The sequence below is a fragment of the Mycteria americana genome, chromosome 6 (assembly GCF_035582795.1).
Source record: "Mycteria americana isolate JAX WOST 10 ecotype Jacksonville Zoo and Gardens chromosome 6, USCA_MyAme_1.0, whole genome shotgun sequence".
NCBI lineage: Eukaryota > Metazoa > Chordata > Aves > Ciconiiformes > Ciconiidae > Mycteria > Mycteria americana.
Genome location: NC_134370.1, coordinates 9,196,853 through 9,221,521, shown reverse-complemented (window position 1 = coordinate 9,221,521; position 24,669 = coordinate 9,196,853). Strand labels below are relative to the sequence as shown.

Here is a 24,669-nt window from a genome sequence, read left to right as displayed (position 1 = left end):
AGGACTTTTATGTAGTTCTCAGAGCCTGAAAATGAGCCTTTTTCATAAATCATATTTTTAAAAGTGCTGCTCCAAGTGATTTGACGTTTTTTCAAAAGTAAGATAAAAGTTTACGTGCTTGGAAATGATGTCTCTAAGTATGTACTTTATATTTTATTCATTTTGATAGCGTATGTTATGATACATTTGATAGATCCTGAAAGACACTGTCAGTTTTAAAGATACAGCCAATAAACTGTTGTTAGTGATGAAAATGTGCCCCATAATGATCAGACGCCTCTGTCTATGCAAAGAGATTGTATTAACCTTATGACATTTTTTATTTTCAAACATTTTTGTTGCACGGTTTTAACCAGTGTTACACAATATATTCCAGAAAAGGAGTATTTGACAAATAATGGAAAGAAAGTCAAAAAGTAAAATCAAAAAATAACACGTTTGAGCTGAGGAGCAGGAATTCTCTAAGAGAAAACAAGCACAAGACCGTAATTTCCTTCTACTCCTTTTTGGACACGTGGTATCTTTTCTCATCAAAGTTTGTTCTGAAAATTGCAGAAATAAACCCATAGATATGTATATATAGTTCCAATACCTAGATACTGCAAGTAACATTGATTAAGACTTTAATGGTTTGCTAGCTAGCAGAGAGAGAACCAGAACCCCAGCTAGCAAAAATTGGGATTAACCTATTGCCCGTAGTAGAGAGCATCCCTTAATACCAGCTGAAGATATGACCCGTAGCTCTTCTGAAGGCTTCAACATTATCTTTCATAATAAAATATATTGTAGAAGATTTTTTTTTCTTCATAATGGAACAAATTTCAAGGGCACTGTGGAAATTCAGTGAGTTGAAAATATGAATTAATCAGTAATGCTATTTTAAAATAACATTCCTCACAAAAAAGCTCAATGAGATAAATTTTTCAGCTAGAAAAAAATTGAAATGCAATTACCAGGTGGGAAAGTTTAAACAGATACATTAGTCTGTGGCACCCTTCAACCAGTGGGATTGGTGGATTACAAGGTGAGAGCAAGACCAACACAAAAGTATTGTGCATGTACTGAGGTGCAGTACAAGCGAGAATGCAGTGTAGAGATAAGAGACTACTTAAAATCCTGCCAAGCAGTTCCTCTGGTTTTGCTCTATTTACACTAACTGATTCAGCAGTCAGAGGACAGAAGGATTTTTCTTTGTCTTGTGGAAGGACTGATAGTTCTGAAATTTCATAAGAGTAGTACTGTGATTTTTACTGAAGCAGGAACCTCCTCACTGCTGTGTGGTGAGCTTTTGCAGGCAGTGAGAATACAAGCAGTTGTTACTGTAGCTGTTTCACAGAATAATATAAAGTAGTTGTTTACAGGCATATTTTTAAACTGAGATGAGATTTGAGTGTTTTATAGCTGTAAAAATGTTTGCAATTCTGCCAGAGCATGTCTACATCGGCAGTGTCTCTCTCTAACATCTCCTTTCCACGTTCACTCCGTATCACAGATACCTCCTTTCCCCTCCCCTTCCTACCAAATGTCACAAGACATTTACTATGTCTGATCCACTCCACAATAGAGACAATACCAAATTTGAGGTATTTGCCTGGGGATATCATTTAATTACTTTTAATAGTCATTTTATTGAATAAATTTTCCCTACTACAGTATTTGATTTTTAACACCTTTTCTAGGTGTCTTATGCTCAAAGAAAACTTGCTCAAAGACCAGCCCAGTGGAAAGCTGCTACCATGTAGATAACAATTATTGCATTTATTTTTTCTTGAGACAGTGGACAATGTGCTGTGGAGAATTTATGGTCTGCCACAGTGTGCAGTCAAGAAGCGTCTCATTTTGGTTTTGAAATGAACCGTCTATGAATCTGTGAGTTTAAGGCAGGCAGTCATGGGAACCTTGTCCTTTGCGAGAACTTCCACTTCTTAAAAAACCCCCTGCTAGATCTGCCTCAGTGCAGTCCTTCTACAATGGGAGGGACCTCGCTGAGCTCCACTGAGAGCCCTCCGTGGGCAGATGGTGTTCTGAACAACCTAAGGTTTGGTCTCCCTACTAGTGCCCCAGTATTAAGGTTTCTCCCAGGCAATTCATGAATTGCCTGTTTGCATTTAGCTATACCCATTAACAATATCCTATGATAGTACCGTGTTATATGTAGAGAGATCACCACTTTTCCTTCTGTTTTATTCTGATGTCCTTTTGCAGTGATTTATATTTCTAGTTTATTTACGTTCTAAAATAAAGTGTGGGAAACAGTACACATGAAATTATCTTAATGCTAAAAGCTGAAGTGTTTGTAATTGGTAAACCTAAGTATACTGTATAATTAAAACAATTATTTCATCAAAAGATGCTTTTAAAAATTGTTTTGCAATTAGTGCCATTGAAATAGTTCTGTTATTTTACATGCATTTAATTTCTGTTTTGGTCTCTCCAAAGCACATTTTTCATAGAAGGCAAAACAATTTAACATCTGTAATTATAGTTTAAACAATTAGGGGTATGCATGATCAGATTAAAAACCTAAAGTAAACCTTACCATACTGGGACCGAAGCACAGGAGAATATACTGTGGGGGGTAACTCTGTTTAAGGTTAAGAACATATGGGTGTGCTTATAATATTTTCCAATTTCAGTGATATCGTATCACTGTATATACCCAGAGAGTTGAAAAAAGAATTTCCCACTCCTGACACATACCTTACAAGTGCTTGCTGGGTAGCACAGTGCTGTTTTATATACTGTAACTGTAATGGATCCCTTGTTATGGGTATGTTTGTAATATTGATTTCCCTTCAGTCAGATTTTATAGAGAGCTTCACATCCTTGTCGTGCATCTCTGGTCTAGGCACTCCAGGTATTAGCCTCAGTTTGTGAAAGAGATTTACAAAGAGAATGTTTCTGTGTGCACAATTTCACCAAGGCTGATGAACAATTGGCTTGAAGCAAATGCCTGCTCTGCTTGACGGTCATTCTGCAGTTCTGATGTTGTGTCCTGAAACCTGTGGGCAGATGATCTCTTTCCACAAATATATTTGTGGTAGACAACCGTAGGGAAGGAAGAAATCATGTGAGTCTCCTAACACTAAAAGTGTTATTAGATGCTTCCATTAAGGGATAAATACTTCCCCCATTGACAGGACAGGTCTCTGTAAGGTCCTGCTCAAGATGCCTGTGTAAAAGTTAAAGCAAGCAGTGGATGCATTGACTTGATGGTAAGCATTTGTGTATATATCTCCAGGAAGAGATTAACCATATGAGGAATATTTCTTAAATCAAGAGGAACAAAGTCTGACAGATAGGAAATCCATGCAGACCGTGTCCTTTCATTCAGCAGTGAACACCCACTTCTCTTACCCTTTCTGATCTGGCAGGCTGGGGGGAGGCTGTTGCTCTTGGAAAGCAACAATTCCCCTCAAAGCTCCTTTTTCAAGAGGAGGAAATGGAGTTCATCTGCTGATGGCTCCACAGGGGGCTGAGTCCAGTGTTGAGGCTCACTGTGCCTCTATTGCACGTCCCCAAGGGAAGGCAAGGACCGACCTCTATATCGTCCCTAATATAGGGACAGATCTAGACAGTGGAAGCCCGCGCACCGAAGTCCAGCGATGCTTTCATACTGGGGACAGCAGAACCACAGAGAAGGCCTTGTGCATCATTAATTAACCATTCACTGAAAAACTTCAAAATGTAATCAAGAGAGATTAGTCATGCAGAAAATGTCTAAAACTTAATTTCATTATCGCAGTAAGAACCACAATGTATGACTATATGTTCACTGTCTGGTTCCTGTACAGGGTTTGTACACTCCTGGCATGGAGTACAGGGCTTTTCTAGCAGCAGATTACTCGGTAAGGATAAGGTATCTCTGAAGGGCTACAGTTCTACCTTTTTTTTTTTCTTTTCTTTTTTTTTTTACTTTTTTCTTTCAAACAAGAATTACTTCTTTTTGATATATTTTGATGCACATAAGCTTTTGCCCATAATTCCCAAATCTAGGAATACCTTTCTGTAGGCAATATCTTTTCTGCTTCCTTTTGCCCTGTCTTTTGTTCATACTTAAGTTTTAACCCTCGTGTTTGTCCCTATTAAGGGACAAGGTTCATCAAGCCTAATTACATAAAGCTTGTAGCACATCACTACTAGTATTAGAGTATTAGAAAAGTATTCTTTAGAAATTAGAAATTAGAAAAGGGAGTATTAGAAAACATAGTTGCAGTGTGAACACACAACTGAGTTTCTTCAAAGCACTGGTGACTGAAATGCAAGTAGAGGGTGATCTGAAAATAGATGATACTTACAGCTTAATTTCAGATGAGATTTATGTTGATTGTTTACAGTCTGACGAACCCAAAATGTATTGATAGTTTGATGATTTCAGTTTTGGTTTTCTCATCTAGAAGCTTATTTAATGGTTTTGTTTTCATTTGCTAAAAATATTTTATTTACCAGACACTGTAGAAATCCATATTTTCAGATAATTTGTTTCATCCTGAAATTACTGAAATATCTTTCCTCAGTTCTTCAGTTTGTGACGTTGACAGAATAAATTGTCAGCAAATTATTAGTGAAACAAGTTCATTTGGAATAACTATATATGTATATACTTATATATATAACACTGATTTTTAAAAAGGCACTTTGGCTTTTTTGTAATTGCTCCCATCTATGTATGTTCCTTCCAGTGCTTTACTGTCATGCTGCTTCTTCCAATGGTCTGCCTCCAAGTCTGTTGGCCTGTCAGGATATCTGCTTGATTCCTTATTTTCACAGAGTTTAAGACATGTATCGTTGCTATACCTACTCTGATGACCTGTTTATCAAAGTTCCTTTAATTTCACCTCATTTCGTTTCCTGAGTTCAGGCTTTAGACCTGGATGTTAAATCTTTCTTGCTGAAAGGGTGGAAGAGCCCTTTTAGCACATGATCTTTCCTCCTTTGAACTTCCAAGATGTAATCAAATCATTTCCCCTTACCTGACTTATGGAGAGCCTTTCTGAAGACACTGCTTTATTTTGGTATATCCCACATTATTGTTCCAGATGTGTAACTTCATATTTGGCTATAGTGGCAAAGCGATTAAAAAGAGTCAGTATTTAAACAGAACCCATTTAAGTAACAGAACCCATTTAAGTAACAGAGGGGTTTTTTTTCATATGCCATCTTCACCACTGCTGACTGTTCTGTTGCGTCTACCTCTGTCAACACCACATTTTACCATAAATGGCAACACTGAAAAACACAAGGCCTGTTAAGGGTGCATTGTTAAAAAATAAAAAAGTTCAATAACAATTTCCTGTGACAGCTATTTTCGCAGATATTTGTGTTTATTGTTCCCTCCTTTAATCTTTTTTATAGCAGTCCCATCTAATCCAATGGTTTCACATAATCTGTGCATATTATTTTAGATGTGTTACTAAATCGATCACTATGTTTCTGTCTCGAAGCTTCTGTCAAAGCCAATTCAGCCCACCTACAATCTTGATTCCTCTTTGGACATGCCTTTCTACTGATTTTTCAAATCTGATGTGGTACTTTCCAGATTTGGATGTCTCGGTGCCTAAAGGCAGATGGGATGAATTTGAGACCTTTGTCCCCATTGCAAAGACCCAATCTACCTTCATCTGATGAATTTCTCTAATTACGCAGTCTGTTCCCACACATGTAATGTACCTCTCTCAATCTTCACTTCTTAGAGGGGCTCTCTCTTTCACACTTCCGTCTCTGCAATTTCTCTCCTTTCAGAATATTCCCCAGTTGCCCCATGCTCAGCTTAGTTCCAGCACTGCGCCTTTCTTCCCTGCACTATTAGCTTCATCTATCCCTGCCCTGGCCTTCCTGCTATGCCCATTTCCTCTCTGTTCCCTTGAATGTTTTGTTTATCCATTTGGGATAAAGCATATTCTTCCTGTGTTTTTAAAGCACTGTACAAATTGATATTCCTGTATATATTTTCATAATGATCACATTGCAATTTCAAATAATATTCTGCCTAATTCTCCTATTGTGTTATTCAGTTTACCCAAAATTCTTATTGCTATTTAACTAATGCTGTAGAGCAGTGTGTTGGTCAGAAAGCTTTGTACTATAATTGAGTAACAAATTATTATTTTCTTCTCATGTGTTCAGTGAACTGGGTTTGCAGATCTTTCAGCTCAATTCATTATGATCAAATGGAGAAGCATTTGTTTCAATAAGATTTTAATCTCTAGGACTATCTTTTGCATCAGTGACTTTTCATTGTTAATTGCTTTCTTGTCCCCCATTAAGGTGTTCTTGCAACTGCTTCATCCAAACTAAGCTCCTTGTCTACACACACAATTTGAAAAGACTCTTTTCTACTTTTTAGGTAATATAACCATTGCTGCCTTCTTAATCCAGCGGTATGGTTTTTGTGTATTTTCCTCCCTCGATGCTGACAAAAACCGTATAGAATCACCTCTCAAAGGAGTTTTAGAAATGTCCTGAATTTCCCCCAGATACAACAGAATATAAAGAATAATTTTATTATTTCAAAGCACCAATTAAGAACACCAGGGCACCTAGTCTGTGCTGGATGTTTGTGAGTGAATTACCATTAATATTAACGATTTAAAAGGATATGCACTGACTGGAGCACACCCCAAATGTCTCGTAGTCATCCTACTGAAAATTATTTTTATTATAACTTTTTCTGAACCTGCTGCTACTTTAAACCCTGTAAATGGCACAGGAAGCATGGACTTCAAATAACAATTTTAAATATGCCCCAAATTTTACATGTTGAAATAACAAAATCAGTGGGTGAGTTCAAGTGATTCTCTCCCTTTTCAAAAATCAATCAGTTGTGAATTTACTATTTTAACACAGCTGACAGAGAACATACAGAAGGAATTCAGTAATGAAAAGCATTTGGGGGTTTTGACAGGTCTTGGCTGAACTGAAGTCCTTTGAGACCAGCATTTGGAGGCAGAGGTGAAAGCAGAAATTGGTTTACCTGAAGATCTCTGTATATGGAGCCTAAATTTTCAAGGGAGACATCCTGCCAGTGTCAGGGCTAATCTTTTGACACATCCAGCCTGAAATCTATCAAAATCTGGAAACTTCTTGACTTTTCATTGTAGCTTTTGTATGTGTGATTTTCTACATAAAACTTTGTTTGCACAGGTCCTAAAAGTTTCCCAGAAATTTTGTGCTAATGTTACAATCTGTTCAAAGCTACAAATCTTTTTTTACCTAGGCATTCTATGCTTAACTCTAAGCATAAACTCTTTTAAAATAAAACTCATTTACTCATTCTGATATCAAAATTAACTATACAAGTCATTGAATTTTGCAGCTTATTCATTTATTAGTTTTCACAATGATTCAGCCCAGTTCTCTCCGAAAAAAGAAGTTGATTAATGCAGTCTTATTGCTCCATAGATCTATGCAGTATTTATATTGACAGTTTTTAATGTAAAACAGTATTTTTTTACTTGTGTTAGAACTGCAAGGCCAATGTAGATAGGCAGGAGCAAGGTAGATTGTGTTCTTTCTTGTACATCATTAATATAGCTATTTACAAAGGTCTACTCAGTAGTAGCTGTGTAACAGGATGTCGGAAATATAATTTGAAGCCTCTGAACTACACAGTGTAACTGAGAGCTGATAGTGATTTGCAGAACTTCTATTGCATAAAAGAAAATTCTAACTAAATTTTCATGTTCAGCCTGACTTTAAAAGTCTGTGGGTTAAGGACGTCTGTGAATATGTTTCTTTTAACATGAAAATTTAAGCACAGTGAAAAGTTGTTTAGATTGTAAGCTCTTTGGTGCAGTGCTCACATATTACACCCAACACAGTGGGAGCTGTATCCCTGACGGGGGCTGATAGAGGTTACAAGAAGATGTCTGAGTAACAGTAATAGCAATTGCACTGAAAAAGAAAACGAAAAGCCATCACCCTGTTTTGAACAGCTATTCTATCCGTGCATGCTCTAATACATAACATACATAGAATACATTTCTGTGTAATCTTAAATATTCTTAAGTGCATCTAACCTAGCAATTGAAATCTGTGTGATAAAATTGGCTGTGTTCTAGGAATTTTTCCCCAGCACTCAGAGCATGCACAGAATTATACCGTTATAAAATAATCCTTTTTTGGAGTCATGCTTATATATCTTTGGAAATCAGATTACTAGTTATATATTTATTTACAAGTTCAGTACTTACTGGCTAAAAAAATTCAGCCATGTGTACCTAGGGCACCGAAGGCAGAGCCAAGCCTTGAAGCTCTCAAAGCTGAGTCACATTATATAGCATAGTGATGCACCATATTCATCCTGAATTGTGCAAACCAGAAGATATTACTTGCATTTGAAAATACTGACAACAAAGTATGCTAACTCTCATGTGATCACTGGAATGCTCTGTGCTAGCTTTTGAAAATATAAAATGTAAGAAAAATATGAAAAAACCCATAACCTCCTATCAGACGTTGGAATGGCTAGAATGTTCAGCAGGAGTTAACGATAGATAAAAGGTAAAAGGTATAATCCATAGCAAGGAGTAGCAGATGAGCTGCATTCAAGACAAATAGATTCTTCATGAAAATGCTGTGACATTTATTTTCGATATTAAAAATTCAAATGCAAGTGTTTAGTATGTCTCATACACATCAGCTCTTTCTGTAATTCTGGGACTGGCACAGTTTTGCCCTTAGTCATTTGGGGATTGCTTTTCTATCCGCTTTGATCACAATGTGCTTCTGCAGTATTCCCACCAGTTATCCTAAGAACTCTGATAACTGAATCTTGTTTCATCTGCCCTAGAAAATAAAATATCAGGAAGAGGACTCTCAAATAAAACTGCGGATGAGGAAAAAAACAAACAACCACCACCCCAAAATGCTTATTAGCACCTTTAATATAAACATTGGTATTTATGAGGATTTAACCAAACCTCTCAAGAAATTGTAGCATGAATATATAGAATGCACAGCTGGTATCAAACCTTTTCTTTCCTACACAAAGGAAAGCATTTATCATTCTGGTAACACAAGGGACAGAAAACAATGCCAATTCACAAATAAAACCTCTCATGATTTAATATTGTTGTTTTGTCCCCTGCGATCCTAGAATGATAAATATTGTACCTTCTTTTGTCAGTATCAGAAACATTTTCATATGTGGAATAAAGGCTCATTCATTATATTCATACTGGGTTTTTTTCCAGATTGCTTTTTCCAAGCTGTTTCAGTGTACATCATACCAGTGATATTGTGCCAGCTTTCTTGTGGTCATTCCAAAGCTCCACAAATACCTGTGATGCTACCAGTTTCATTTCTATTTATTACTATTTTTTGTTATTATAATTTATATTCTTGAGGCTTTCAGAGGCCTCACTGTAGCTTGGGACCTCATTACCTTGAGAGGTGTACAAACACGTACCTAATCTAGCCTACAAACACTGGAATTGTACATGCCATGCAACTGTCCATGGCGTCTGGTCCTCTGGGAAGCCCACGGGCAAAGTCTGTTTGGTCTGTTACTTTTTTCCCCAAAGGAGGAGGGAAGGGACAGCCCCACGCAGGGGACAGCACTTTCCTCTAAGTACTTTCTGTGCTATTTGCTCCTGAGAAGATGCTGTGAGGGGTCAATGCCTATGAAATTTATGCAGAACACAGTAGTCATCCCAGGTGAAATGTCTGTAGCTCCATCCTCATCCCACCTAGCCAACAACAGTCCATTATGGTTTTGCCTAGTATGGCAATCTTTCAGTAACTCAAAGCATATCTTGATTTCAAAATGTTTCTCCAAAAGTAGTTGTGTTTTGCAAATAATCTCAGTAGTCTAAATAGACTTACATTATTTTCAGTGGGGAATACACAAATGTTAAGCACATTATGTTTTAAGAAGAGTTGTCCTGGCTTTGGTGTGATACCAAACCATCTCTCATTGAATGATGGCAATAGGAAACATAGTTGTTGCACTAAACCTAGGCAAACAAGCTAATCACCATATTAGCACGTATTAGTTAATTTGTGTGTAGCACTTTGGAGATAACAAGCTCAGTATTTTAACACTATTTTTCCTCCCTGGACACATCTCTTGTCTTCATATTTAAGCCACTATGGAAGGGTCAGTAAACATTGATTTTGTAAATGAAAGCTCTAAAATATGACTTGCAAGAGCTAGTGTTTTGAAAAAAGAAAGTGTGAAAACTCAACTTGTTTAAATCAGGCCTTCAGTTCTGGGGGCCAGATTTCTCCTACCGAGCTTTAGATCTCTTAACAGGCTCATATATGGTTAAGCATTTGTTTCACTAAAAAATTCTCCTTGTCTGGACCTAATGCAGCTGCTGGTATGAAACAGAAGAGGCAAGTTTCAGGGCAATAGGTTGATTTTACCTGGGTAAATAGAAAGGCAAAGAGTAGGAAGCCAGATGAAAATGTAAAGACTGCATCATGACTTCGTCCAAGATGAAGCACCCAGTTGTCTAAATTACTGAGCGTATGCAGCTTCAGCAGAGCACAGCAATGACGTACCTCACCCTCAAGGCTCTTTGTTCCTGCAAGAGCCTCCTGGCCCTACTTCCCTCCCCTTGAAATCCATCTCGGTGGATCTGGAGAGGACTTAAACCACACTGCCTCAGCCTCTGTGGACCTTCAGCAGCTTCATGCACATCTCACACTGGCACAAAGGATAGCTGTATCCTTGAGGCCATCCCTGTGAGAAAAACACATTTCTGTCACTTTTGCAGATTGATTAGTGGAAGTACAGTTAAACACATCAAAGATTAAAAGTTGCATAAAAATGTGGACTAGTTAGCACACAGCTGTTAAAATCGTGAAAGTAAATATTGTTCTTAAAGCGCATGTGGGACTCAAATAATGAAATAAAGCTGGCTGTATTTAGATTATTCACAATCTACTTCATCGTTCTTAAAGAAATAATTAGATCATAGTTCAAATGTGAGCAGTTATTTTTATCTCTCTTTGTAAAAAGTGGATGTGTGTATTTTTCTTGGAAAAGAATTGCTCACTAAAATGAGAAGTCAGGAGAAGGACAAATAATATAAATGATTATTAAGATGTTTGCAGCTTTTAAAACCTGCCATATCACCACCTCCTCACACTAGTAAAATCCAAAGAGGTGAAAGAATGTGGAAGGGAATTAGAGTAGTCTTAGTAACTAACATCAGATTCACAAAGAGAATTCCTGATTATTGGAAATCTAGGTAGGGAAAAACAAGTACTTTCTAAAGGCAGTTAAATAATGTGGCAACTCAAGCTTAATAGAACAAGAAGAAGCAAAAATAAGAATGGAAAATGAAGGGGTATTTGGAAGGAAGGCAATGAAAACTAGTATAGGAAAAGCCAGGAATCCTATATATTCCACTGTTGTTATATTGAATGCTTGTCCAGACAAGACAGAACAAACAAAAATCAACTCACAAGTTCACCACATCTGAACACAAGCCTTACAGAGGTTTAGATAAGTTCCTCTCATCTCTGACGCTTCCCCTTTTGGGGGATAATACCGTCTATTACTGAACCTCACACATTGTCAAATCCCATTCCCACAACTGGTTTTTTTTTCTCCCCTCACCTTTTAAGATAGAGGTCATAAAATGTGGTGCCCCACCTGTTAGAAACAAGGTGCAGTTTGCTACTGATTACCGACTATTTCCATTCTTTGCACCCAAGCTTGCAGCAAGCTTTTGATGAACTAATCCTAAGCAGGAACGATGCTTTTCATTATCACCTTCTTTTCTGTCCTTTATGAAAATCAATGTTTGCTTATGGCTGCTTCAGAGTCTCAAGTGTATGGTGTCTAATGGTATTGCTTTAAAGTTTTATATTTTATCTTTATAACTTAGGATAATTATTTATAGTTGCAAATCATAATGTAGCAGCATTATGGGAAACAGAATGCTGGATTGCATTGCAAAGGGAAGAGCAGATTCAGGGTTTATTATATTACTGTATTATAGAAGGCACTTCAGAGGCTACGGAAGAAAGCAACTCAAATTGTAGCAGTTCTCAGAAGCTGGGATAGTACAAAACAAATTTCATTCACAACACACTCTTGTATCATCATCACTGTATATATAGCCATTAAAGTATAATTGAAATATAGAAAATCAGGAAATGAGGGAACTGAAGCCAAGTTTTTCACATGTGATCAAAAAGCATATGGGAAAAAATAGAGGGGGAAAAGGTCAGCAGTTAAATAGAAAACAGAAGACTCAACATAATTTCTGCTTTTAAAAAACAGATGGGAGATTTAGCAAAATTGCAGTGAGGGAATTCTAATGTCCTGCTGAAGGTTTGTTTCTCCTTCATCACATAGTAAAAACCTTTTGAAAATACATAAATGAAAACTAGCTCCTAATCACATACTGGAAATACAAAGCCAGCATGGTGGTTAATACAGCACATCAGTTTTTAATGAAAATATTGTGAAGAGCACAGAATTGCTCTAGATTTTGCCTCAAAGAACCATCCTGGCGCTGGAAAAATCCAAGCAGAGTGTATCTCTTGCCACATCATCTTCTCCCTGGTTTTATTTCTGCTACCTCTTACTCTCATGAGTAGTGATAGGAAGGGCTGCTGTAGTAACTCCTCAGTATCTGAAGGTTTATTTTCATTGAGTGCATCTTCTGGGAGCTGACATTGCTGGGAAATGGGCTTTATGAGAATTTCTGGACTGTATCTTTAACTTGGTTTCTACCTTTTACTTTCACATCTATTTAGGAGCATGAGCCCTGTTTGACAGGAAAAGAATGAGAGATTTTACTTTGTTGTATAAAAAGGTGGTGTGCACATCAGGCTGAGATTTATGTTAAATCTGATTCCAAGAGAGGAATATTTCACAGCTCCTGTGTCTCTTGTGGATGTGGTTCCTAAAAGGAGAAACCCTGAACCTGAATTTGGTGTGTCAGGAGGATCTTTCTCAGCTTTTTCCAGTTACATCCTCTAAATACAAAGGGGCATCTAGCGGAATGTTTTAAATGGCAAAAGTTATCGTTTGGTAATCTTTGTACCAGAATAGTTCTTTCAAATTTTTTCATGGGATTGATAAATGGGGCAATGAGTGCTACTTGTTGGAGTGTGAGTACACACAGAGTAGGTAAGAAGCTGTGACTAGCTACTGTCAGTTTTCTAGTTTTTCCTCTCCAAACTAGGAAGCGTGCCTAGGGCATACAATATATTTTCAGTGACACGCAGTCATAGTATTACTATCTCACAGTTTCAGGCATTTGCTCTACCTGCATACGTCACACAAACAGAAATGGTGCTCTGTTACTATAATTTTACTGATATTTATCTATATTCACTGGTGAGGAGTAAGTGCATGTAATTAATTAGGAACATGCAGTGTTTGAAATGGAACCCTATTTCCTTACAGTTTGACAATAACCAGGTCTAAGTGTGTCATTTTGCCTGTTAAAGTCATAATATAGTGTATTCAGTGTAATGTAGAAGATTCAGGAAAGAATAAATGAGTAGCTATATAGCTTGCCTGTATCTACTAGAATCCCATTCAGAATTATTCTCTTGCAGTGCTGACCAGCATTCTGGGAGGGCCATTTGTATAAAATCTTTGGGTTTTTAAAGTGTTTTATGGTTTGAGCTTTTCAGCCTTTTACTAAGCTTTTCTCCTAGAATTAATAAAAATCAATGTTCTGTATAAGTGGATGCTAGCTTTGTTGATGGAGCCACCCTAATAGTGACAGCAGGGCATTTGTGTCTTTTTTTTTTTCTTTTTCTTTTTTTCCTTATTCTCGGGCATTAACAGGTACTGAAACTACCAGCAGCCTTGTGTTAGAGATCCTGGGGACCCTGAAGTTGTCACTTTAGTAATATTTCAAAATATGGTTCAAAATTCTGGGCACGCTTTCTGTCCTGTTGACTTAATTCTGTGTTACACTCCCAAGATCGTTTGTTTTGTCAGAGTGACTGCTGGCTATGTAGCTGGGGATGTACTGAATGTCTAATTGTGGAAATCAGCAGAATACTGAAAAACTGGCATTGTTATTTGGCCAGAACCAAATTACAAGCCAAACAGTGGTTAGAGCAATGATATATTGTAGCAGTATGTTGGAAATGGAAAACAAGTCCAGTACTTCGTCAACCTTGAAAGCAAAACTTATAAGTGAGAATGCATTATGGGAAAGCACTGCAGATATCATGCCTACTTCTGATTAAGCTGCAGTCCTATTGAATTTCTGGTGAACTGTAATCATTTGTTTGTATGAACATATTCATCACTTTCTGGTTTAAATAAAAATTTTTGACAGTGGAAAAAAACCCAGTACCTGCAAAATAAAGGTGCAAGAGTGAGAGACAGCATCTTTGAGGATTATTGCTCTGATCTTCTCCCTTAAAAGTAAATGATAATGTAAGTAGTACTTTTTTATCTCCATTGGGTGCAGAACTGGCCCCTCTTGGGCCCTTAAACCTATTGTCTTTTAGGTTGTGTGTTTTGTCTTGAGGACAGTAGTAAAGCTGCAAATCTGACAGTATACATTATGACCCAGATGGAACGTTAGGGATGTATTCACAAAAACTGAATTTCACCTGGTGAGGTTAATCACCCCAGATTTCCTCTACAGACAGGAAGAGATCTCCTTTAAATCACCCGCTGCAAGTAAGGCTCCTCTGGAGGGAAGCAAACCCCGGTGAATACCTCTGCCTTGTCTCCTTCTAACTGTTCCGATTGCTCCGTTGTGTTTGAACCTTCTGTTTCCCAGATATTCATACACGCATAGGCACACACACATGCAGATATTCTGATTACTTACTTGCATGCAATGATAGTTCACCACTGTATTAACGGTGTGTCGATCGCACTGTTTATACAAACAATAAATCTCTGTCTCACAGGTGTTCATCCTACCTACGATGTTTAATAAGGCTTTAGCTTTCATCACAGTGGTTAAAGAGTCCAACCTGTACGAATGGATTTGGGTAAAAAGCTTTAAAAATGTTGTAACTGAAAGTCACAATTTTTTACAGTTTTCGTATCTTCACTTTTCACTGATGGGCATGCACGATCCCAATAAAAGGAGATTGCTGAAGATAGAGACAAAGGGTAAAATAATGCTGTACAAGTAACCTCAAGTGTACTGGTCTGGAGGAGGTCTTTGCAATCCAAATGTGTCTAATTACTATAGAGATGTTCATAAACTAACCCCAACTGGGTCACAGCTGTGATACTGACTTCTAAACAAAACCAATTATAATTTTGTTTGTATTTACCCAGGTATTGCTAAAAGTAAGTGAAAACAGTGCTTCTTCAGTACTCCAAGTAGATTTTTTTCCCTTCTGCAGAAATGGGTTTACAAGACTAAATTAGATTCTGGCATGATAAATGCATCTCACCAAATTCTTGCAGAGTAGCAAATTAGTTTATAGTGATTTTCTTGAAAACAAATTAAACGGCTGCACAACATCACAAGAATAGAGATGTTTTTCATAACATATGGATAAATGATTCAATGGAAAGGAAATGTAATCAAACTGAAAATTTAATAGTTTGTGTGAAGAAAAATCCAAATGTTTCAAATATTACTGTCCATTATAGAAACCTATGTAATTACCTGCATTTTAACACATGATGTGTAATATGCAGTGGGAGAGCATCAAGGAACTAATCTGCATGAGGTTTGCACGTATTCAAAGCAGATTATTCCTTTTATGTGTTTTTAATAGCCAACAGTTAAAAAAAACCCACTTGTTTTGCTAATAAATTAAAATAACAACTATTTTGTGAATTGCAGGTGATTTGCCATTCATGTATTTGATTGATAGCTTTCTGAAAATGTTACGTATCCTATAAATTTGCTTTTTTCCCCCTAAAAATGTAAACATATTTTGCTACTGATACACCTGTTAGACTCTGCAACTTATATTCAAGAAATACGGGATAGAGAAAGCCTGATCACATGCATAACTATTCATGCGGTTATTACTTGTTGCTTTTATCTAATATAAATGGAAAAAAAATTGCACACAAAAATCTGCCATCATTTTTGTATAAAATAAGCCATGTTGAGAAAGACAATGGAATAGTTAGGGGCATTCTCAGATTTTGGTAATTACCTCTTGTGATCCAAGGTCCAAAAAACAATAATGGAATAAAATAATGGTCTAACAATAGATCACTTATCTGTAACTACTGCCAAGGTAAAACTACTTAGATAAAAACATCAAGATGCTTTAATTCTCTTGGCTCTGTTATTCTGTGAGAAGAATATAGTTCCTGACTAAATGTGATGCCTGCTTTATTTATTGAAATTTAGTACTGGTAAGTATTGCAGCTTTAGGAGCTATTACTAAACTAGTCTAAATGTAACCATTCCCCAAGCCTATTGTAATATCTAAAGTGAGTCAATAAGAGGTTTTAAGAATGTTTTATCTTCAGACTCAGCAGTCAACTACAATTCTTTTTTATTTTTTTTTTTTTTTTTAGGCTGTGGAGTCAGTCATATTCTTAATATCACTGGACAAATCTGTGACAAGCTTTACCAAGAAGCCCCAAGGAATAGGGTCCAAGAAATAGATAATATACGTAGTAATGTTGTTTAACTATTATAGCTTAAGGTGTGGTTTACTCATCAAATGTAAAAAGTTTTTGACAAAGTAATGTGTCAGAGATCTTGGGAAAGTATCTGTAGTTCAATTTCTTCCTTTATTTGTAGAAAATGCATGTATTTGACTTTAATGGAAGTCTGTATTCCATACATCTGGATTTGGGTTACCCTTCACCAACAGGTTAGGTTACAGACCAGTTTTATGTACGTTATTTTTCATTCCCACAACATGTTGCATTTCTTCATATTAGTTTGTATTCTACCATTTTCCTTGGAGTCTTTGTTAATGACACTGTTACCCTTGCTGTCCCTTTGGTCTTGCCCAAGTATTCTTTGACTGTCTTTCCCTTGCTTCCTCACTAACAGACTGCGTAGTCTTGCTGAATTCTGGTGCTTGCAGCCTCTCCAAAACACCATCTTCCCTCTGCGACACCAAAACAAAAGCCCTTGCCCAGGATCTCTGCAGCTTACTTCTGAATTACTGCCACATTGAACAACTGCTCTCTTAACCATGTTTATTTCAGATCTTTTTCTTGACTAGGTTTTTTTATCACAGAAATCAGTTTTAGTAGCTCCACGCACTTCCTTTCTCTATTGCCTCAAATATCATTATTCACCTTCAAGACCTGTCATGGCTTACCATTCCCCACCTAACATCTCTTATGCAGTTTCAGATGAGAGATCCTCTCCCAGCCCAGATCAGCCATTATCTCAGTCTTTCTCTCCCACTTGTTAAGTAAGGGCATTTCTGCTTCCATCTGTGCTGCCTTCCCTGGGCAAGGTGCACAGGTTGGATTGGTGTACAGGTCTGATGATACAGTCCAGCTACATGCAATAATCTCATATTAGCTTCTTTTAAAAGTAATCAGTGAATGAGCAGCTGAGGAACTGGGGTTGTTTAGTCTGGAGAAGAGGAGGCTCAGGGGGGACCTTATCGCTCTCTACAACTACCTGAAAGGAGGTCATAGCGAGGTGGGTGTTGGTCTCTTTTGCCAAGTAACAAGTGATAGGACGAGACAAAATGGCCTCAAGTTGCATCATGAGACGTTTAGATTGGATATTAGGAAAAATTTCTTCACCAAAAGGGTTGTCAAGCTTTGGAACAGGCTGCCCAGGGAAGTGGTTGAGTCACCATCCCTGGAGGTACTTAAAAGTCATGTAGACATGGTGCTTAGGGACATGTTTTAGTGGTGCACTTGGTAGTGTTAGGTTTGCGGTTGGACTCGATGATCTGAAGGGTCTTTTCCAACCTAAATAATGCTATGATTCTATGATTCTTGTGTTCCAGGAGGGCTTGAGTTGAGAAAAGCGGGTGGGAGAAAAAAGCTGCAGTTAATCAACATTATATTGCACCAATCCCAACCTATTACCATAGTGTCTCCAACACCTCACTAGGTCCTCTTCGTCACTACAGTGTTTGTTTGTCCTGCTGAACAGACAAGAGCTATCCCAAAGTGCTTGGATAACTATCCCAAATTGGTGCGGATTAGCCTGGAGTAAGTGGACTCTGATCTGCCAGCTGTCCTTCAGGGAGTTTGTGTGCACCATGGTCGCATCGTCAATCTCTGCCTGTCCATAGCCGGAGACACCAAACAGCCCATGCTGTCTCAGCCACGGGCAGGCTGCATAGTTTAAAGGCACCAGATGTTGTACAGACCTGGATTACAGACTAAACTAGAGATATCTCACACTGAAAGGGAAGGGGAAACTGCCTGACTGTATAAAAAAAAAAAAAAAATCACTACCGGCCCCTCGGAGCACAAATATTTCACACAAATATGTAGGGCCATTTCCTTTTCAAAATGAGAAAAATTGGGAAAGGCTGAACATTTCGTAAAAGATCCTTTATTGTATAGTCTGCATTTCCCACAAACTGACAGCAAGTAATTTATAAGTCTATTCTGGGAATAAAAGTTTCTTAGCCCCTTATAGATAGCTGTTATTACCAAATACCAAGGGTATAATACAAAGGAGCGTGACATCTCCTTTCTACTAGTGTGTGGCTATTTAATTCCACACTATCATTATTTAGTTTATTATTGTTATGGTTTAAGCTCTGTCTCATATTTTACTTATTTAATTAAGTTATATGCATAAGAAAAGGAAAACATACCTCCTGGAGTTTTGGCTGTCTTCCCATCTAGCAAAAGTTATCACTGAAAAAAATGATGGGGTTACTTGCCCAAAGTAATTTCCTAGTTAGTTTAGTTTGTTTAATATATCTTTCTCATAGTAAGAGTGGTGTCAACTTAAAATACACATGCATGCACCAAACAGGAAGAGAAGCCCATAAAAAGACTTTGTGATGTTGAGGTGCTGTCAGCTTGTCCTTTTTAAAAATTCTAATTCAAATAAAAAAAGTTCTATATGACAGGTCATGAAGATACTTACTCTTCTTGGCAGTTGCTTATGATTGTTTTTCTCTGTGACTAAGTCCATGATGTCTGGATATTGTCTAGGCACACCTGCCAGATCAGGACCTTCAGATACACATGAAGGATTTGACTATTTTCTGACTTTGAAATGAACTTAGCTCTATTGTGAGATACAGTGGTTCCTCTAGCCATGTACAGTCTTGAACTTCAGATGACTCCTAATTTTTCTCCTGGAAAGCAGGCACTTGAGTATCAGGTTTGTACGTGATTAGGAGAAGGTTTTGTGGGTTGTTCCTTAGAATCCCAAATTTTGTTCTGGTTCCATTTTGTCTGCCTTTTGGATATCTCCAGACATGACTTGATCTATAGCACAGAAGTGTGTAGCACAAACAACATTCTAGCCTTTTCAGTCATGAAAATTAATCATGAGTTAGTCCATTTGAAAAAAGACAATCTGGAAAATTCTACCAAACAACTAAATAGAATAAGAATATTCCTAGCACAATGTCTCATAGAAAGTGAGAGAATTTTTTCAGTGGGTTCTCAGAAACACTTGCCTAGTAACAACCTTCTTGAAAGTTATGTTCCTCCACCATTATAGCCACTACAGCTACTGTAGATATTTCCTATGGAGGATAAATGTATGCAGTCCTGGTATGCATCCACAAAGTTTATGGTGAATGTGATCTGTTTCATCAAATTAAGAAATAGATTATAAAAACCCTGCATTTTTAACAAGGTGGTTTTGTATATAAATGTCGTTTATACACACAAAATATACATTGAGTATCTACAAAAAAGTTCTTTATAGACTTAAAATAATGATAAATGACAGAACCCATAAAAATACCCTACATAATAACTGGTACTTTTATTGATGAGCATGAAATTGTCTTCACTAGCTTCACTGTGTGCTATGGTCATCTTCATGAGGCACTAGAGGCTGTAATTCTCATCCCTTACTCAGGATGTCTTCAAGCTGCTTAGATCCATTTGTAAGGATATTCGCGGGCATTGTATCTTCTACAATGGAAAGTCTTCGAATAACAGATCATTTATGATAAAAGGACTCTGTCCACTATCAGGTGAGCACGTAGAGTAACAAGTCTTGAAAGAATCAACAAATGGAAGTGACACAAAGACTGCTGGGTGCTGAAGGGTGAAGCTGTTACATTAATAGGATAGCATTTACCTAGTCCTTTCTGTTTAAGTCACTCTGTATGGCAGCTGTCATTTTATTTTCATTGCTTAAGGTCACCTTAAGCAATGACTATAATTTTGGTTAAAATATCAAACAAATCCAATTGATTTACCTGAGTTGTAGTTATTTTATTGTCTTCAGATTTCTGAATGTTCTGATTCTGCGTAACAATGAAAATGTGTAGAATGTAATCAAATGAAGACATCTATCCAAATACTATCTCTGAATAATACATATTTAAATTGTAAAAACTATTTCCAGTTACCTGCCTAACCATGAATCTGAGGTCATTCTTTGTTCCCTTACTTTTAACAAAGGGGATAGTAAGAACTCAATGCATTTCTCATTAAAATGAACAATAGAGGAGGAAAAAAGGTTTTAAATATGCACACCAGCATGTAAGACTAACTTTTTCAATGTTAGGGTTTTTTCTACTTTGAGAGATAGTGTAGCCTTACATCAGTTCAAATGTAGCTGTATACAATCAGAGGAAAAACGTTTAAACATCCCAGCATGGGTATTTCCATTTAAATCTGATTACAGTGAAATAAAACTGTAGCTATTAAAGTTTTAGAAGAACTACAAATACAAGCAGTAAAAGAAGACAGTTAGTAAATGAGGTAGTAAAACATTTCAGCAGGGCAAACAGTTTATAGCACTCAGCCTTCCTGTAGCAGACTGTGCTATTCACTACAGACCCGTGCACTGTTCCCTGAACTGCACTTAAACCTGCAATTAACCTTTCACGCCTAATGAAGCTGTTTTGCTGCAAAATTAAAATATATAGTACTGCCTGTTTTTACAGAGACTGGGAGGAGAGCATTGCAAAATGACTGACTTTTTCAGATGCTTTTGTTCAAATGCAGAATTAAAGTGCTGTTTGTATATAAATCGGGAATGCGCTTTTCAAGGCAATCTCATTTGATGTGCTATATTTTATTCCTGTATTTATTAATTGTTTTGCATAATTGTAAAAAAAAAAAGACAAAAAATTCACACACCAGTAATTTTATGATTAGACACTTACTTCCTGAGAATAAACTATTACCATTTAACTTCCATTAGGAAAGACAATAGTTCTGCTACAGATAACCAAGTTCATATTGCTTTCTCTGGTATTTTTCTCATTGTGGATGCAATTATCTCTTACAAAATATACTTTCCACTTATGTATTTGACTGGGCTCACTTCTTAATGATCTTTCCATAGATATCCTTAAAACAAGCTGGGGATTGTTTTAGCTGCATAGAACTAGGTCAGGTTATTTCTATAACACTTAGTAGAAAAACAAACTAAACTTAAAAATAGGTCTGGTTCTGCAGCTAAGCTTGAATGTCCAGAAATTAGACTATTAGAGGTGACCCATTGATTCTCTATGCGAGATGCTCACTGACTTCACTGCTCCTTTCTGCCACCTTACTCAAGTCAGAAGCAACCAGAGACCACGCACTGGTTTGGAAAATACCAGTTTGGATGGTAGGTAGGATATTTAAATGGCAGCATTCAGGGAAGGCAGGTAAATGAAATAACTTACGAACTGAGGTAACAGATATTGAACATTATACAATTTACCCTTCCAACTTTAATGACTATAAATGTATTCACATTTGTTGTTTATATACAAACCCTGTAAAATAAAGGGAATGTTTTGTAGGGGTTTTTTTTAATGAATATTTAAGCCACAGCATTTTTATCAAATCTTCTGTTGTATTTTGATGTAAATTGTGCTTGCTTGCAGTGTCTGCGCATCAGCTTGACTTGGTAAATGAAATTCCTTTAGACTGCCAGTCTGAAATAATGAATCGTTCCCCCCGTTAATTGTATTGCTTTGATAACAAGGAACTATGCCGGGTGTAGAGAACATAATAAATGAATTTCATCAAATGATTTGTGTGACATTTTGAAAAATGATCTTCTAGAGTGACCCAGTTTTAATGGAACTCTAACAGCATGCCAGTATATCCCAGTATGCAGCATTAGATTTTAAGGAAATAGTTCTTCCTTTTTGTTAATTGTTATGTAAAGTGGGGTTAGCATCATACATCCAAGTATATTTTAAAATATCTTATAAAATATGGAAAACTTGTTTTCCTAATAATATTCATTCCATTTAGCATACTCCCTAAGCCTAAGCTAAAGACAGGATCACATGTAAGCTACCATCAAAATGTTATTTAGGTTTTATCCTTGAATTTGCTAGTACCAGGTACTGCTGATACTTTAAAGGTGGCTCAAAGATTTCAAAAATTCAATTTATCAAAGTCCAATTTAAGGTAACGCTAGCTCATGCCAGGAAATATATGTGTATGTGAGAAAAACGACTTAATTAATCTTGGCTCTTACATATCCTGAAATGCAGCAATGATAATTGTACTTAGAGTTTTACAGTATAGTGCCGTGTATTTTCAAAAAGCTGTATGCACATTAGTTGATTGTTGCAACATTTTTGTGAATTAAGAAAGGTAGTGTTACAGTGTGCAATAGCATAGATTTTTTCAGGATATTGGAAACCTGAACTGAATCCAACGGTATACCATATACTAAAAAAGAAGCCTGTAGAAACACTTGTAAATGAAAAATATTTTTTGCACAGTTTCTTACTAGGTAAGTGTTGTAATGAGGGAACGCATGAAAAATATTGCCAAAATTGCATTCTGTAACAGATAAACTGAGTTTGATATTGGCCTGAGTTAAAAAATAGAGACTGCCTGTTAAACATGGTGAAAAGTATTTTCAAAGGTTTCCTTGTGGAGTGGTACCGTTATTGGTTAGAGATTGAGATGTATCGGGCAGTATGGACAACCAGCACCATCTTTGCCTACATTATGGGTATATAAGGATGCGCCTTTACAGATATAAGTGTCATGGTTTTATTGCAGCCATGGTGGAGTAGGACGTATGAATGATGTGAATACTCCTAATCCATTTCATTGCAATATTGTCTGTGTGAATTTAAAAATTCAGAACTGCCATGTATTAAGTGTGTTGTCAATCACAGCATTTCAGCAGAAGTCAATAATTTCTAGCAAGTATGCAATAACAAGCAAATGGAAAAATAAATTCTTAAACTACTAATTTCCTAAGCATGCCTGTCCATGCCCTCTGTAATACCCTGCTAAGATTATAACAGGTCATGAAATATCAACAGCTTAACCAGAATTTGAAAAAGAAGAGTTTTGGTGAGTTTACAACATTTAGAGTTTATCCAGGCCAACACCATCACAGTTCACTGTCTGTTCACAAATCCATGCATTCTGGAAAGATATTTTCATATCTTTTTGTTCATGGTAAACACTAACCTCTGAATATTTCCAAATTAGGAAGGCATATATGTTGCAAGGGGAAATATTCAAGGGTACAATTTTGTCTTAACTGTTGTCTCCATTTCTCTTTTATTTTCTGATTTCTAAATGCAATGCACAAACATTTAATAAGAGAAAATCCATGAAGAGAGCTGCTGGTCCACATAACCAAGAAAATGGTGATAAAGAGAGGTGATGCTAAGATCACACAACAAATCAATAAGAGACTTAAATGGAACTCAGTTCTCCTGATTTCCAGTCTAGTGTCTTAACTGCACTTTTTTTTCTTCCTCCTTTTCCTCACTGTTACCAGGTAGCATTTTAGAAAGTGAGAACTTGTTATCTAACTCTGAAATAGGACTGATCACTTCTGGGAAAGTACAAAAACATGGCATGAAAGGAACCATCACACTGCTCTGGAACTCTTCTCAGGAAAGCTGGGCATTAAATTTTGTTTTTCCTTTATCTTACAGGTCTTGCAATTGCAAGTGCACTGATAGACATTTCACAACAGAGGCCTGCAGACTGTAAAGATAAGAGTTCAGGAGTCAGAAATCGAAAACATCATCTTTCAACACGTCAAGGAACTTGTGTCTGAGATTCAAAAACTACAATTGTATATTCTGTAATGTTTCCTTTTAAAATGGCTTCCATTGAAAGCTATACTACAGCCTCAGTTTTTATGGAGGCAAATCTATGAATGAACATATGAGGTACTGTGCTCTGTTATAGTCACACAGCCTGCTATACCCCAAAGCAGAACAAACTTATGGTAGGTATATGTTTGATGAGCTTTAATAAAAAGAGTGGATCCTGATGTCAACAAAAAATGAAATAAATACCTAGTATTCTTAATCCTGAACATATCAGAGCAGGGAAAATCCTTGAACAGAACTAGGAATAACTGTACATTGTTTTGTAATGTAGAAGGAAATTGTATAATTGAAAACGAAGCAAATTCCAGGAAACTAAAGGACATTTTTGTATAGCTTAATGTAACAATGAGAATTGTACAGTTCTTTCCTTGTAATCAACGTTAAGATTTCTTTCCAGCAAGCAGGAACTAAAGAGGATCATTTGGATTTAGGTGTTCTTTTATCATTGCCTGAAATAGGTAGGCAGCTTTTGAATTTAGCATAGGTATAACCCGAGAACACCACATGTAATATTTGAAAGATAATTCCATTAAAAAAAAGATTAGAGCATTTCATGATTATTTTTCTTTACCTTGC

At 36.7% G+C, this 24,669-nt stretch overlaps 1 protein-coding gene across 1 annotated transcript in view; it reads left to right on the top strand.

Moving 5' to 3' along the window:
* ATRNL1 (attractin like 1) overlaps positions 1–24,035 on the top strand; it is a 542,236-nt gene extending 518,201 nt beyond the window's left edge. Inside the window, exon 29 of the mRNA XM_075504052.1 lies at positions 23,911–24,035. Coding sequence (XP_075360167.1) covers positions 23,911–24,035 — 125 coding nt within the window. The remainder of the gene's footprint in view (positions 1–23,910) is intronic.
* The last annotated feature ends 634 nt before the right edge of the window (positions 24,036–24,669 follow it).